This window comes from Lampris incognitus, chromosome 3 (assembly GCF_029633865.1).
Source record: "Lampris incognitus isolate fLamInc1 chromosome 3, fLamInc1.hap2, whole genome shotgun sequence".
Classification (NCBI taxonomy): Eukaryota; Metazoa; Chordata; class Actinopteri; order Lampriformes; family Lampridae; genus Lampris; species Lampris incognitus.
This window is the reverse complement of record NC_079213.1, coordinates 83586670-83599036: the sequence shown is the minus strand read 5'-3', so window position 1 is coordinate 83599036 and position 12367 is coordinate 83586670. Positions and strand designations below refer to the sequence as shown.

At 41.8% G+C, this 12367-nt stretch overlaps 1 protein-coding gene across 1 annotated transcript in view; it reads left to right on the top strand.

Moving 5' to 3' along the window:
- The window catches only part of slc35e1 (solute carrier family 35 member E1), a 31462-nt gene extending 19095 nt beyond the window's left edge, over window positions 1-12367 (top strand). Inside the window, exons 4-6 of the mRNA XM_056276455.1 lie at window positions 5374-5499; window positions 5661-5906; window positions 7444-12367. Coding sequence (XP_056132430.1) covers window positions 5374-5499; window positions 5661-5906; window positions 7444-7671 — 600 coding nt within the window. The 3' untranslated portion in view covers window positions 7672-12367. The remainder of the gene's footprint in view (window positions 1-5373; window positions 5500-5660; window positions 5907-7443) is intronic.

Below are 12367 nucleotides of genomic sequence, written 5' to 3'. Positions count from 1 at the left end.
GCAGGGTGGAGTGGGTGGAGAAGAGTGTCAGGAGTGATTTGCGACAGAAGGGTACCAGCAAGCGTTAAAGGGAAGGTTTACAAAATGGTTGTGAGACCAGCTATGTTATATGGTTTGGAGAAAGTGACACTGACGAAAAGACAGGAGGCAGAGTTGAAGATGCTAAGATTTTCACTGGGACTGACGCAGAAGGACAGGATTAGGAACAATTATATTAGAGGGACTGCTCAGGTTGGACGGTTTGGAGACAAAGCAAGAGAGGCAAGATTGAGATGGCTTGGACATGTGTGGAGGAGAGATGCTGGGTATATTGGGAGAAGGCGACTGAAAATGGAGCTGCCAGGAAAGAGGAAAAGAGGAAGGCCAAAGATGAGGTTTATGGATGTGGTGAGGGAAGATATGCAGGTGGCTGTGTGACAGGAAGACGCAGAAGACGGGAAGAAATGGAAACGGATGATCCGCTGTGGCGACCCCTAACGGGAGCAGCCGAAAGTAGTAGTAGAAGTAGTATAGATTTAGTTATTAAGTAGTTTGTTTAACACAATCTTAGAAAGTGAGAGTATGCCTGAAGAGTGGAGAAGAGGTGTACTGGTACCGATTTTCAAGAATAAGGGCAATGTGCAGAACTGTAGCAACTACAGAGGTATAAAGTTGATCAGCCACAGCATGAAGATATGGGGAAGAGTAATAAATGCTAGTTTAAGAGAAGAGGTGATGATCAGCGAGCAGCAGTATGGTTTCACACCACGAAAGAGTACCACAGATGCGATGTTTGCTTTGACAATGTTGATTGAGAAGTATAGAGAAGGCCAGAAGGAGTTACATTGTGTCTTTGTGGATTTAGAGAAACCATATGAAAGGGTGCCAAGAGAGGAGGTGCGGCATTGTATGAGAAAGTCGGGAGTTGCAGAGAAGTATGTAGGAGTGGTGCAGGATATGTATGAACGAAGAGTGACAATGGTAAGGTGTGCGGTTGGAATGACAGATGGGTTCAAGCTGGGGGTGGGATTACATCAAGGATCGGCTCTGAGCCCTTTCTTGTTTGCAGTGGTGATGGACAGGTTGACGGACGAGATCAGGTAGGAGTCTCCGTGGACTATGATGTTTGCGGATGACATTGTGATCTGGAGTTAGAGTAGGTTGCAGGTTGAGGAGAGCCTGGAGAAGTGGAGGTATGCACTGGAGAGAAGAGGAATGAAAGTCAGTAGGAACAAGATGGAATACCTATGCATGAATGAGAGGGAGGACAGTGGAATGGTGAGGATGCAAGGAGTAGAGGTGACGAAAGCGTATGAGTTTACTTGGGGTCAACTGTCCAAAGTAACGAGGAGTGCAGAAGAGAGGTGAAGAAGAGAGTGCAGGTAGGGTGGAGTGGGTGGAGAAGAGTGTTAGGAGTGATTTGCAACAGAAGAGTACCAGCAAGAGTTAAAGGGAAGGTTTACAAAATGGTTGTGAGACCAGCTATGTGATATGGTTTGGAGACAATGGCACTGATGAAAAGACAGGAGGCAGAGCTGGAGGTGGCAGAGTTGAGGATTCCAAGATTTTCATTGGGAGTGACAAAGAAGGACAGGATTAGGAACGAGTATATTAGAGGGGCAGCTCGGTTTGGACAATCTGGAGACAAAGCAAGAGAGGCAAGATTGAGATGGCTTGGACATATGTGGAGGAGAGATGCTGGGTATATTGGGAGAAGGATACTGAATATGGAGCTGCCAGGGAAGAGAAAAAGAGGAGGTTTATGGATGTGGTGAGAGAGGACATGCAGGTGGCTGTTGTGACAGAGGAAGATGCAGAGGACAGGAAGAGATGGAAATGGATGTTCCACTGTGGCGACCCCTAACGGGAGCGGCCGAAAGTAGTAGTACTAGTAGTAGTAGTAGTGGTAGTAGTTTATAGAATTAGTGGTCTCTCTTCCCTCCATGGTTGTTGTTGACTTGAGCGTTGTCCAGAGTAGACGGAGCTTTTCCCAAAGGTAAACAAACTGCGGGGTGTGGTTTGATACCTGTAGCCCATCCCAACATTTTCCCCAGATTCTAGCATTTTCTATCTCCACCAGGTGGTAGTCTGGAGGGGATTATAAGTTTGGTCGCGTGTGTGCCATGGTTTCCGCTAGGATTTTTCCTTGCCAGTCCAATGACCGGAAATAATTTATTTTACCGGACAAATGTGAAACTTACCGGACACGTTTAAAAGCAGTTTGTTACAAATGCAAATATAACAGCCTACACTTAGGCTAAAGAAATAATGATAAAAACCTCAAATCGGTTTATCTTTTTAATGAACAATACATATTAAACAAAACGAACTGTAACGATTGTGCAAAACAAACAATAGCAAAACACTCATAACCAACAGAACACTCGTAACATTTAGCCCAGGTTATGTATGATACGGCTAGCAGACATTTTTATTTTCTCCGTTTTTTTATTGCAGCAAACTCCTCTGCCGCCGACAGAAACTCAAAAGTGTCTAGAGTGTCTTTTCAGCTTGCAGTGTGCATAAGCCATGTCACTCTCTCCTGGTCCAGCCGATTTCGTTGCGCCGTCTTAATTCTGTTCTGCAGAGAGAGGCGCTGGCATGCTCGACATGGGCAATTTTAACCAATGTAGCCCAGTCACATGTAAGCACTTTGCACTGGACAGCGGTGTCATGGCGATGCCCATTGTTTGGCCAGGAATAAGGTGGTAGTATTGCGCAATTCAAGAGTGGACCCCTATGGCGGAAAAGAGCACTGCAGGCTGTTAATGGGCTGTTTCGCTGTCAAAACAGAATTGTCAAGGTGAGGGATAGCCAACGTTATGTCTAGGCTACGTTTTTTTATGTGCATGCCTACCGGACATTTTGACTGTCAAGTTTTTATTTTTTCCGGTTTTTCATAAATTTTACCAGTCAAAAACCAGTATTTACCGGCTAACGGAAACCGTGGCATGTGCACATGTATGATCGCAGATAATCTTGCAAAATACTGGACCTGTGCACAGTTATGAGTGTATGATGAAGAACCTCTCGTGGTTGCGGCAATTCAAAACCTTTGGCAAACGTTTGTTCTTGCTATCACTGCTCCCTCTCTTCATTCACTCTCAACCAGTGCTGTTCCCTGTCGCTGCCCGATCTAAATCAGCTCAAACATTGAGCCTCAGCTTTGGGATGCTAGTGTAATACTTCCTTGCACTGCTTGATCAGCCTTTAACTGACCTTTAAATTCAAGTTCTATTCATCACCTTGTAAGTTTGTACATACAAGCATTTAAACTTGATGTGATGCCCATGCAAGGTCCGCAAGATATATGGCAACTTTCTAAAAGTGAGACTTAATGCATCCAAGATTACTTAAAGTAGAATAGTCTAATAATAATAATAATGATAATAATAGCAGAGTCCAACAGTATTTGCATATGTAGTTTCATGTGGGCAAGAAAGGGGTAAAGTCACTTTGGCGATATGTATTTTTGCCCATTTTTTGGGAGAAAAGCTAACAAAAGAAAACATAAAATGGAACAACTATACAATTGAAAATCTGTGGATAGTGGGTCCTCACAATACAGTGTTTACACAGTGAGTACTGCACAGTGAAGAAATCTATTGCACCCTTAAGAGAAATATATGGAGTATTGGTTTTTACAAACAGATGCTGAGTGGTTTTTTTATATACAGTGCATCCAGAAAGTATTCACACCCCTTCACTTTCCCCACATTTTGTTATGTTACAACCTTATTCCAAAATGGATTAAATTCCTTTTTTTTCTCATCAATCTACACACAATACCCCATAACGACAAAGTGAAAAAGATTTTGTAGAAATTTTTACAAATTTATTAAAAATAAAAAACTGAAATATTGCATGTACATAAGTATTCACACCCTTTACGCAGTACTTGGTTGAGGCACCCTTGGCAGCGATTACAGCCTCAAGTCTTCTTGGGTATGAAGCTACAAACTTGGCACACCTATATTTGGGGTATTTCTCCCATTCTTCTCTGCAGATCCTCTCGAGCTCTGTAAGGTTAGATGGGGAACGTCGCTGCACAGCTATTTTCAGGTCTTTCCAGAGATGTTCAATGGGGTTCAAGTCTGGGCTCTGGCTGGGCCACTCAAAGACATTCACAGACTTGTCCCGAAGCCACTCCTTCGTTGTCTTGGTTGTGTGCTTAGGGTCATTGTCGTGTTGAAAGGTAAACCTTCGCCCCAGTCTGAGGTCCTGAGCGCTCTGGAACAGGTTTTCATCAAGGATCTCTCTGTACTTTGCTCCATTCAGCTTTCCCTCGATCCTGACTAGTCTCCCAGTTCCTGCCGCTGAATAACTTCCCCACAGCATGATGCTGCCACCACCATGCTTCACTGTAGGGATGGTATTAGCAAGGTGATGAGAGGTGCCTGGTTTCTTCCAGACGTGACGTTTGGCATTCAGGCCAAAGAGTTCAATCGTGGTTTCATCAGACCAGAGAATCTTGTTTCTCATGGTCTGAGAGTCCTTTAGGTGCTTTCTCGCAAACTCCAAGCGGGCTGTCATGTGCCTTTTACTGAGCAGAGGCTTCCGTCTGGCCACTCTACCATAAAGGCCTGATTGGTGGAGTGCTGCAGAGATGGTTGTCCTTCTGGAAGGTTCTCCCATCTCCACAGAGGAATGCTGGAGCTCTGTCAGAGTGACCATCGGGTTCTTGGTCACCTCCCTGACCAAGGCCCTTCTCCCCTGATTGCTCAGTTTGGCTGGGTGGCCAGCTCTAGGAAGAGTCCTGGTGGATCCAAACTTCTTCCATTTACGAATGATGGAGACCACTGTGCTCTTCGGTACCTTCAAAGCTGTAGAAATTTTTTTGTACCCTTCCCCGGATCTGTGCCTCGATACAATCCTGTCTTGGAGGTCCACAGACAATTCCTTTGACTTCATGGCTTGGTTTCTGCTCTGACATGCACTGTCAACAGTGGGACCTTATATAGACAGGTGTGTGCCTTTCCAAATCATGTCCAATCAATTGAATTTAGTACAAGTGGACTCCAATTAAGATGTAGAAACATCTCAACGATGATCAGTGGAAACAGGATGAACCTGAGCTCAATTTTGAGTGTCATAGCAAAGGGTTTGAATACTTATGTACATGCAATATTTCAGTTTTTTATTTTTAATAAATTTGCAAAAATTTCTACAAAACCTTTTTCACTTTGTCATTATGGGGTATTGTGTGTGGATTGATGAGAAAAAAAAGGAATTTAATCCATTTTGGGATAAGGCTGTAACATAACAAAATGTGGGGAAAGTGAAGGGGTGTGAATACTTTCCAGATGCACTGTATATAGAGGTTTATAGAGACGAGTCTATGTGCTTTTTCTAAATGGCCAATGTGTGATGTAACTATGTACTCTGTCTTTAAAGGTCTTGCGGGACACACGAATCCACCACCTGAGGTTACTCAACATCCTGGGCTTTAACGCCGTGATCTTCATGTTGCCTACCTGGGTTCTAGTTGACCTCTCATCGTTTTTGGTGGATGGAGACCTGGTGAGTAGTAGTGATGGATGATGAAAGGAGCCAGACATCACTGCAAACTGATTGAGTGTACCTGTCATGCTCAACAGTCACTGGTACTGGGCTGTTGGCAGGTCTCAAATCCTCACCCCTGAAGCTTACCTTAATCATCATGTGTGCTGTTGTCTTTCCAGTCGGACGTGGGGGGCTCGGCCAGCACCTTCCTCCTCTTGCTGGTCAGTGGCTTCTGCAACTTCGCACAGAACGTCATCGCCTTCAGCGTGCTCAGTCTGGTCAGCCCGCTCAGCTATGCTGTGGCCAATGCCACCAAGAGGATCATGGTCATCAGCATCTCGCTGCTGATGCTGCGCAACCCAGTCACCTCCACCAATGTGCTTGGCATGATGACTGCCATTGTCGGCGTCTTTCTCTACAACAAGGTGAGGCCATCCTGAGCACTGGAGGTAGCTGGAGACTGGGAGAGAGGTAGAACAAAAGAGGCAGGGAAGTAGGGGTGGGGGAGGGTCTTTATACAGAGTCGAGGAAGACAGAAGCAACACAAGAAGGAGGAAGAATTTAGCACTTTTTAGTTTTGAGAGCTGGTCATCTCAAAGAGGTCAATAACTGAAGAATAGAGTAAGAGCAGGGAGGAAAGGAGGGGAGGAGTTGAAGGAGAATGGTTAAAGAGATAGGGGATCTTTATTGGTTAACTTGGAAGGCAAGAGAGGGAGAAATGAAGAGAATTTTGAAGCTTGTTCCTAATGGTGAAAATAAGATGAAATGTGACAATTTTATTGCGCAGCATCAGCCAAGTTTTTTTTGTTTGTTTGTTTGTTTTTTGTTTTGTTTTTTTGCGCTGTGTAATGCATAGAAAATTCATACATAGTGTGGTAAGGATACCCTTCAAAACCAGTGTCCTTGCTATCCAAGTCTTGAACAGAAAAAAATTAAATAACCTGTCCTTAAGTATTGATATACTAGAAGAACCCCGCTATAATGTAGCGGTTTGGTTATCCACCCGTCTAAATCTCCCTCCTCTTCATCCTTCCAGCTAACCGCCTTGCCCCTGCCCCTAAACCCCCCCCCCACTCCAACTCCCTCCCCCCAAATGCTCAGAATCGTCTGAAATGCCGAGGAAAGTGGTCCCCCCCCACTCCAACTCCCTCCCCCCAAATGCTCAGAATCATCTGAAATGCCGAGAAAAGTGGTTTTTAGCCATTTTTAGAAAATGCATATTTTGCATAATTATTATAATTATATTTTAATTTTCTGCCTTTTTTCTGGTCCTCTCTGGAACAATACCTACCACCTCCAAAAAAAAAAATTAGGATCATAAGAGCATTTTTGCAAAAATGCATATATTTTGCGTAATGCCAAAACATTTAAGTCCCAGAAATTTTTTTTATATAGGTGAAAAAATCAAAGATGCTCAGAATCATCTGAAATGCCAAGAAGTGGTTTTTAGCCATTTTTAGAAAAATGCAAATTTTGCATATTTATGCATAATTATGCATAATTTTAATTTTCTGGGATTTTTCCCTTACTCTCTGAGACAATACCTATCACCTCCGAAAAGAATTAGGATCATAAGTGCTTTAGTTTTCGGTCCCGCTATCTACACTAACTAACACACACACACACTAAGACCACACACTCACACATTACGAAAATATATGAGTAGATATCCATCCTAATAGTTATGACCACTCAATTGAAAAATCAAGAGGAAATTTAATCAAATCTAATCTTGCTCTTTTTCACTGGAAGTGCAAGTTTCAGCATGAGATGAAGAATGTAGGAATGTTCTGGTTGCAGGACAGTCTATAACATTAAGCCAAGCTCTTGTCTTACTGCCTTGTTTGTTTGAAGGAGTCCTCTGTGTTTACATTACAGACCCGTGTTTTTCTGATGTGTGTTTCTGATGTAGGTTGATAGACCAGTCCCTTACATCTGTTTTCCCCTCTTCTCTGCCAACAGGCCAAGTATGATGCCAACCAAGAGAAGAAGTTGCTTCCCACTACCAAGCAGGACATAATGTCTTTTGACAACCCAGAACTGGAGAAGATCCAGGCCAATGGGTCCGTGCCTTTCTCTCATGGCTCTGAGGCTCAGTATAGCCGGAACAACGTACTAACCGACCACTTCCAGTACAGCCGGCAGGGCTACACCATGAACTACAGCGGGAACCACCAGTATGTGGTCTAGCCTACGAGTCTGCTTCTCATAGACATGACTGTATGTAGCCATCCCTCCTAACAGTGGGTCTTCAGAGGCCCACACCAAGCCAGGGATTGAAGGCAAACGCTGGTTTTTGAAGGAGCACCAGAAAATAATTTATATCAATCATGACAGGGCCAGTGTGTTGTCGTCTTCACGTCACTTTCTAACAGGTTAGCTGCCCATCATTGTTAATTTATTACTTAGGTACAACTGTATGGGATGGTGTTAGCCAAAATAAAACTTGTATTAGCAGTTTCCAGACATCTGGTTGGCAGATTTAGCTGTGTTTTCTATTTGCAGCTCTTTGTCATAGATTTGGCTGTAGGAAGATGAATGAAATGGCATGCACCTTAATGTCTGGAAACAACTGAATCACGTTTGTTTTCTTAACCAGGCATCAGTTGTTGTTGGGTGTTGTCATAGGCAGTGCTAGGGCATCAGGTATGGGGAAGCCAGATTTGCGAAACATTACAGTAAAAAAAAACCCAAAACAAAACAAAAAAAACATGGTTTTAAACCAAATGAGCTTACCTTGCTGAGTGTAAAGACAAATTATATAATATCCCGTTTGAAATGCCCTGCGAACTGACCCGCCTCTGTTTGAATCTTTGGTGCTGAATTGTGACTCATTTAGGCGCCTCTTCATGGGGGGCAGGGACTTTATTTATTTACTCTGCCAGGATAGAAATTCTGATAAAACGTACATACGCCTTTCCGCTCTTACTGGGCAATGATAGAATGACGTGTCTTAAATGGGCTCGTTTTTGTGGCACTGTCTTTAAGGATAAATTAAGGATTTTATTTTGTTTTTATTTTTATTTTTTTGCATTGTTTTCAGTGCGCATCTCAAAGGACCAGTCCGATCACTAGTCTGTTCAGGTCCAAAAGTCTTGCAGCTTATGGTCAATTTAAGTCAATTTAAAACGTCACCTTAACTGACTTTTTACTCCTTTGACCCCAAATTTAAAAAAAAAAAATTTTTTTATCATGGCTTCACTCCTACCTACACATACTTCATTCCTTTTCTTCGCTCAGTGAAAAATGTTAGCTAAACTGAACTCGAATGTCAGGGAAGATAAATTAACTGCCATGATCGCTGAAGAAGAAATAAAAGTAAAAAGCAGAGATAAAAAGATAAATAATTGACCGCATATGCATGTCAGTGGTCCATTCACGTTGGATGATTCTTTCAATCACAGACGGATAGATAGGTTAAAAAAATGTCAGTGATAATTTTGCTTCCCCTAACCTCTTAATAGCGCCACCTTATTGGTGTTGTTTACTTTCAGAAAAATGGATGTCGTTAATTACTGTGAACGATCACTGATATGGCAACTGCTGTTTGCAGCAATGTCTACACAGGTCACTTCCCAAATGAATAGTTTAAAAGAAATGCCAAGACATTTTCAATTTAAGTTTACTGGGTTTTTAATTAATATTTTTCTTAACAAAGAAGTCATCATGGCATGGGAGGAAAAAGCGTTGGGATTTGAACTTCAGTTTTTCCCAAAACTGTAGCAGTGTTGGTGTTTCTTATTAAATTAAAATGAGTAACACTTACCACAAATGCTTATGCTAGCTTGAGCCTACTGGAATTTTTTTTTAAAGATTTTTTTTCAGCATTTTCTGCTTTATTTTAACGGTGACAGTAGAGAGAGAGAGGAAGGGTAGGGGAGAGAGAGAGAGGGGATGACATGCAGCAAGGGGCCCGGGTCGGATTCAAGCCCAGGCCGCTGTGGTAAGGACTCAGCCTTATGTGTTGCTACTCTACCAGGTGAGCTACTGGGGTGCCCCCTTACTGGAACATCTTTGTTCCAGTTACGAAAGCCAACACTGCTGAAGGCCAAGTACTTCTGTCAGACAGCGTAAAACGAACATTTAACATAAGCAAACAGTTAAAACATTGATTAGTTTTGTCTGGGGGAGGTTCTAAAGTTTATGAAAGTTGATGAAATGTCTGTTGTATTTAAACAAACAAGTAAAGATTTATTAGACTGCAGGCAGCCAGAACAAATGCTATGTTTTCCCACCCTGGTGCCAAGGCCAGTGTTTTCTGTTGTGATTTAACGACTGCCAGGGTGAAGATATATCACAGTCCAGATCTAAAGATTTTAGGTCCTTAAGCACTCTGTATTCCTCAAAAGAAGCTGCCACCTGCAGTGAATACACCTCCCTTTCACATTCAGCCGATTGAAATTTCAGTCAGCTTTATGATCACTGCATATCATCATGTCCTGTTAACAAAGATGCTATTTGAAAATGTCTTCCCCAAACAACACATAGAGGCTTCCAAATATTGGACTGTGGGCTGTGAATCAAGATGAACCTTTTATTGCTACCATGACAGTGAGACTAGTTCTGGCTAGCCAGTACAGTCAGTGACCTGTGTAGAGGACTTTCCCCTCAGGTTTCCAAACAGGAAACGAAGAAAGGTTTGATTTACTATAAGAGAGCAGAGGAAATGTCTGTGTAACATGTAATGGCACCTCTTCATTATACATAGACTCGAAGTCTGTTTCCTTTTTACCATGGAGTCCAACCATAAAGGTGCATGCGATGGAGGAAGAGGGAGATGATGAAACAGATTAATATTTACAGTCAAGAGTTGGAGCATTAACATAAATAATTAACAGATAATTTTTATCATTTATTGTAACTTTCTGCGGGATATTTTGTGAATAAATAATTTGCAGATTTTCAGATTATATGGTAGCAGGACGACGTTCTCTCTGCTGTCAGGTGATTTTGGCCTGTACAGTGAACCAAAGCTCTTCCAAATGCTTGTAGGCCCTCAACTCAACTGATACCAAGTTTGCACATTGTGTGAATCAACAAGGTTTTTAATGGATTTCTGCTTATCCCCCCCCCCCCCAGGGACCCTTGTAGTGTAATAGGATATATTTTAATCTTTGCACACACTCCCCATGGTTTGCATTATTACAACGTTAGCATCAACTGGATGCCCGGTACATGAAATAAGACATTTGGTTGGTTCAATTAGAGGATCAGATTAATTTAACCGAGAATTTGATTACTTGATGATTTTCAGATTTTAATGATACTAAGTTAGTAATAAGTTACCACAAAATATGTTACTGATCTCATCATTGTCAAATTTAATAACACTGTTAGTGTGAAGGGTTGATTTAGGAAGTATATTATTGTTTGCACCATATTACTTTGCATACTAAACATATCCATATTAGTCTAACAAAATGATATACAAGTTCAGCCTTTGAATGACATTTTATGCTGTCTCTGCCATATAAAGTAATTTCTCCACATTTTCCCTGTGCGTGTAAGAGAGGGAGAGAGGCTAACTGCTCTTTATTACTTTTCATAGGCTTGTAAATGAAGTTTGTTGAGTCCGTCCGGCCAGTTCAAACACTGCCATTGCAATTCAGCGTGCAGATGACTGATAACTGGCTAGATTTCCTAAAACCATCATATTCAGTGAAGTAAAAATCTTCCTGCAATAATAGTTGAGGGCAACTCAGAAACCCAGAGCTACTCTGCTGCTATCTTCCTGTCAGCATGCAGCTCCATGAACACCAGACAACTGCAGCTCAGAGAGGATAATGAAGTGGTTTTTGACCATTATTAGGATGTATCTCCTTAAGCTGTTTTTAGGTGGTTGGTAAAACAGTGATAATGACCAGTAAATATCAGGATACACCATCCGCGCTGGGTGATGGACATACAGGTTAGCTGGGTCTGGCCTCAGGTGGAACAGGCACAGTGACTGGGCTTGCTGGACCTGAACCACTAGGATTTGACTTTGAGCCAGCTGGATAAGGTTGGTTGTCGAGCATGCTAGATAGACTAAATGTAGTGTAATTGTAAAATTTTCTTTCTGAAATTAATATTGTAATTGTCAAATTTTCATGGAATTTTGTCTTGGGAAATATTACTCTTTGGGCTGTAAATCTTTGAAATGAATCTGGTTTTATGCAGGGAGATATTTTTGAATCTGCACAAAGCTTTAATAGTAAAAAAAGGTAATGTTTCAGCCAACGTGACTAAGTATGCAATTCCATCCTGCCATTAATATATATTCATTTAATTTTGACTTGTTTTTGTTAAATCAAACTTAATTTTTATGTCCTTCCTTACGTTGCCAAATGACAACAGAGTGACTGATCTGCCTCTGTGGCGACACGAGATGGAAGCCTCGATGCAGTAGCAGACCCGTGTGTTGTTTTTGTTGAGATGTAGATTAGCAATCTGTCTGCAATAAACTGGTGGGCAGTGGTCTGAATTTAGAGGGTCCGGTGAAATTTTGGGATGCTAGCTTTTTTCTTTTTTTTCTTTTTCTGTAAGGCTCAAAACTGGAATGTCAATGTGGACGAGGGGAAATGAGGGAGGTTACTTTGTAAAAGTTGTACAAAGTCAATTATTTTGTGTGTTTAAAGGATATCGAGAGAATTTTTACTGAACCAATTGTTTATAGATTTTTATTTATGGTGTCAAGGTACAACAAAATGTACAGAGGTGCAGCCATGCACAGTCTAGTCTGCTTTTGTTTAGTAAATGCTATTTTTAAATGTCAAAAAAGAATAAATGTATTGTGGAATACTGAAAATGTTGACCAGTTGTCTTGATGCAAAACAGTGCAGCTTCAACAAAATGAAGGTAGATCCATTCCTGCCCTGCTTAGACACCTTTCAGGCTGACTTTAAAG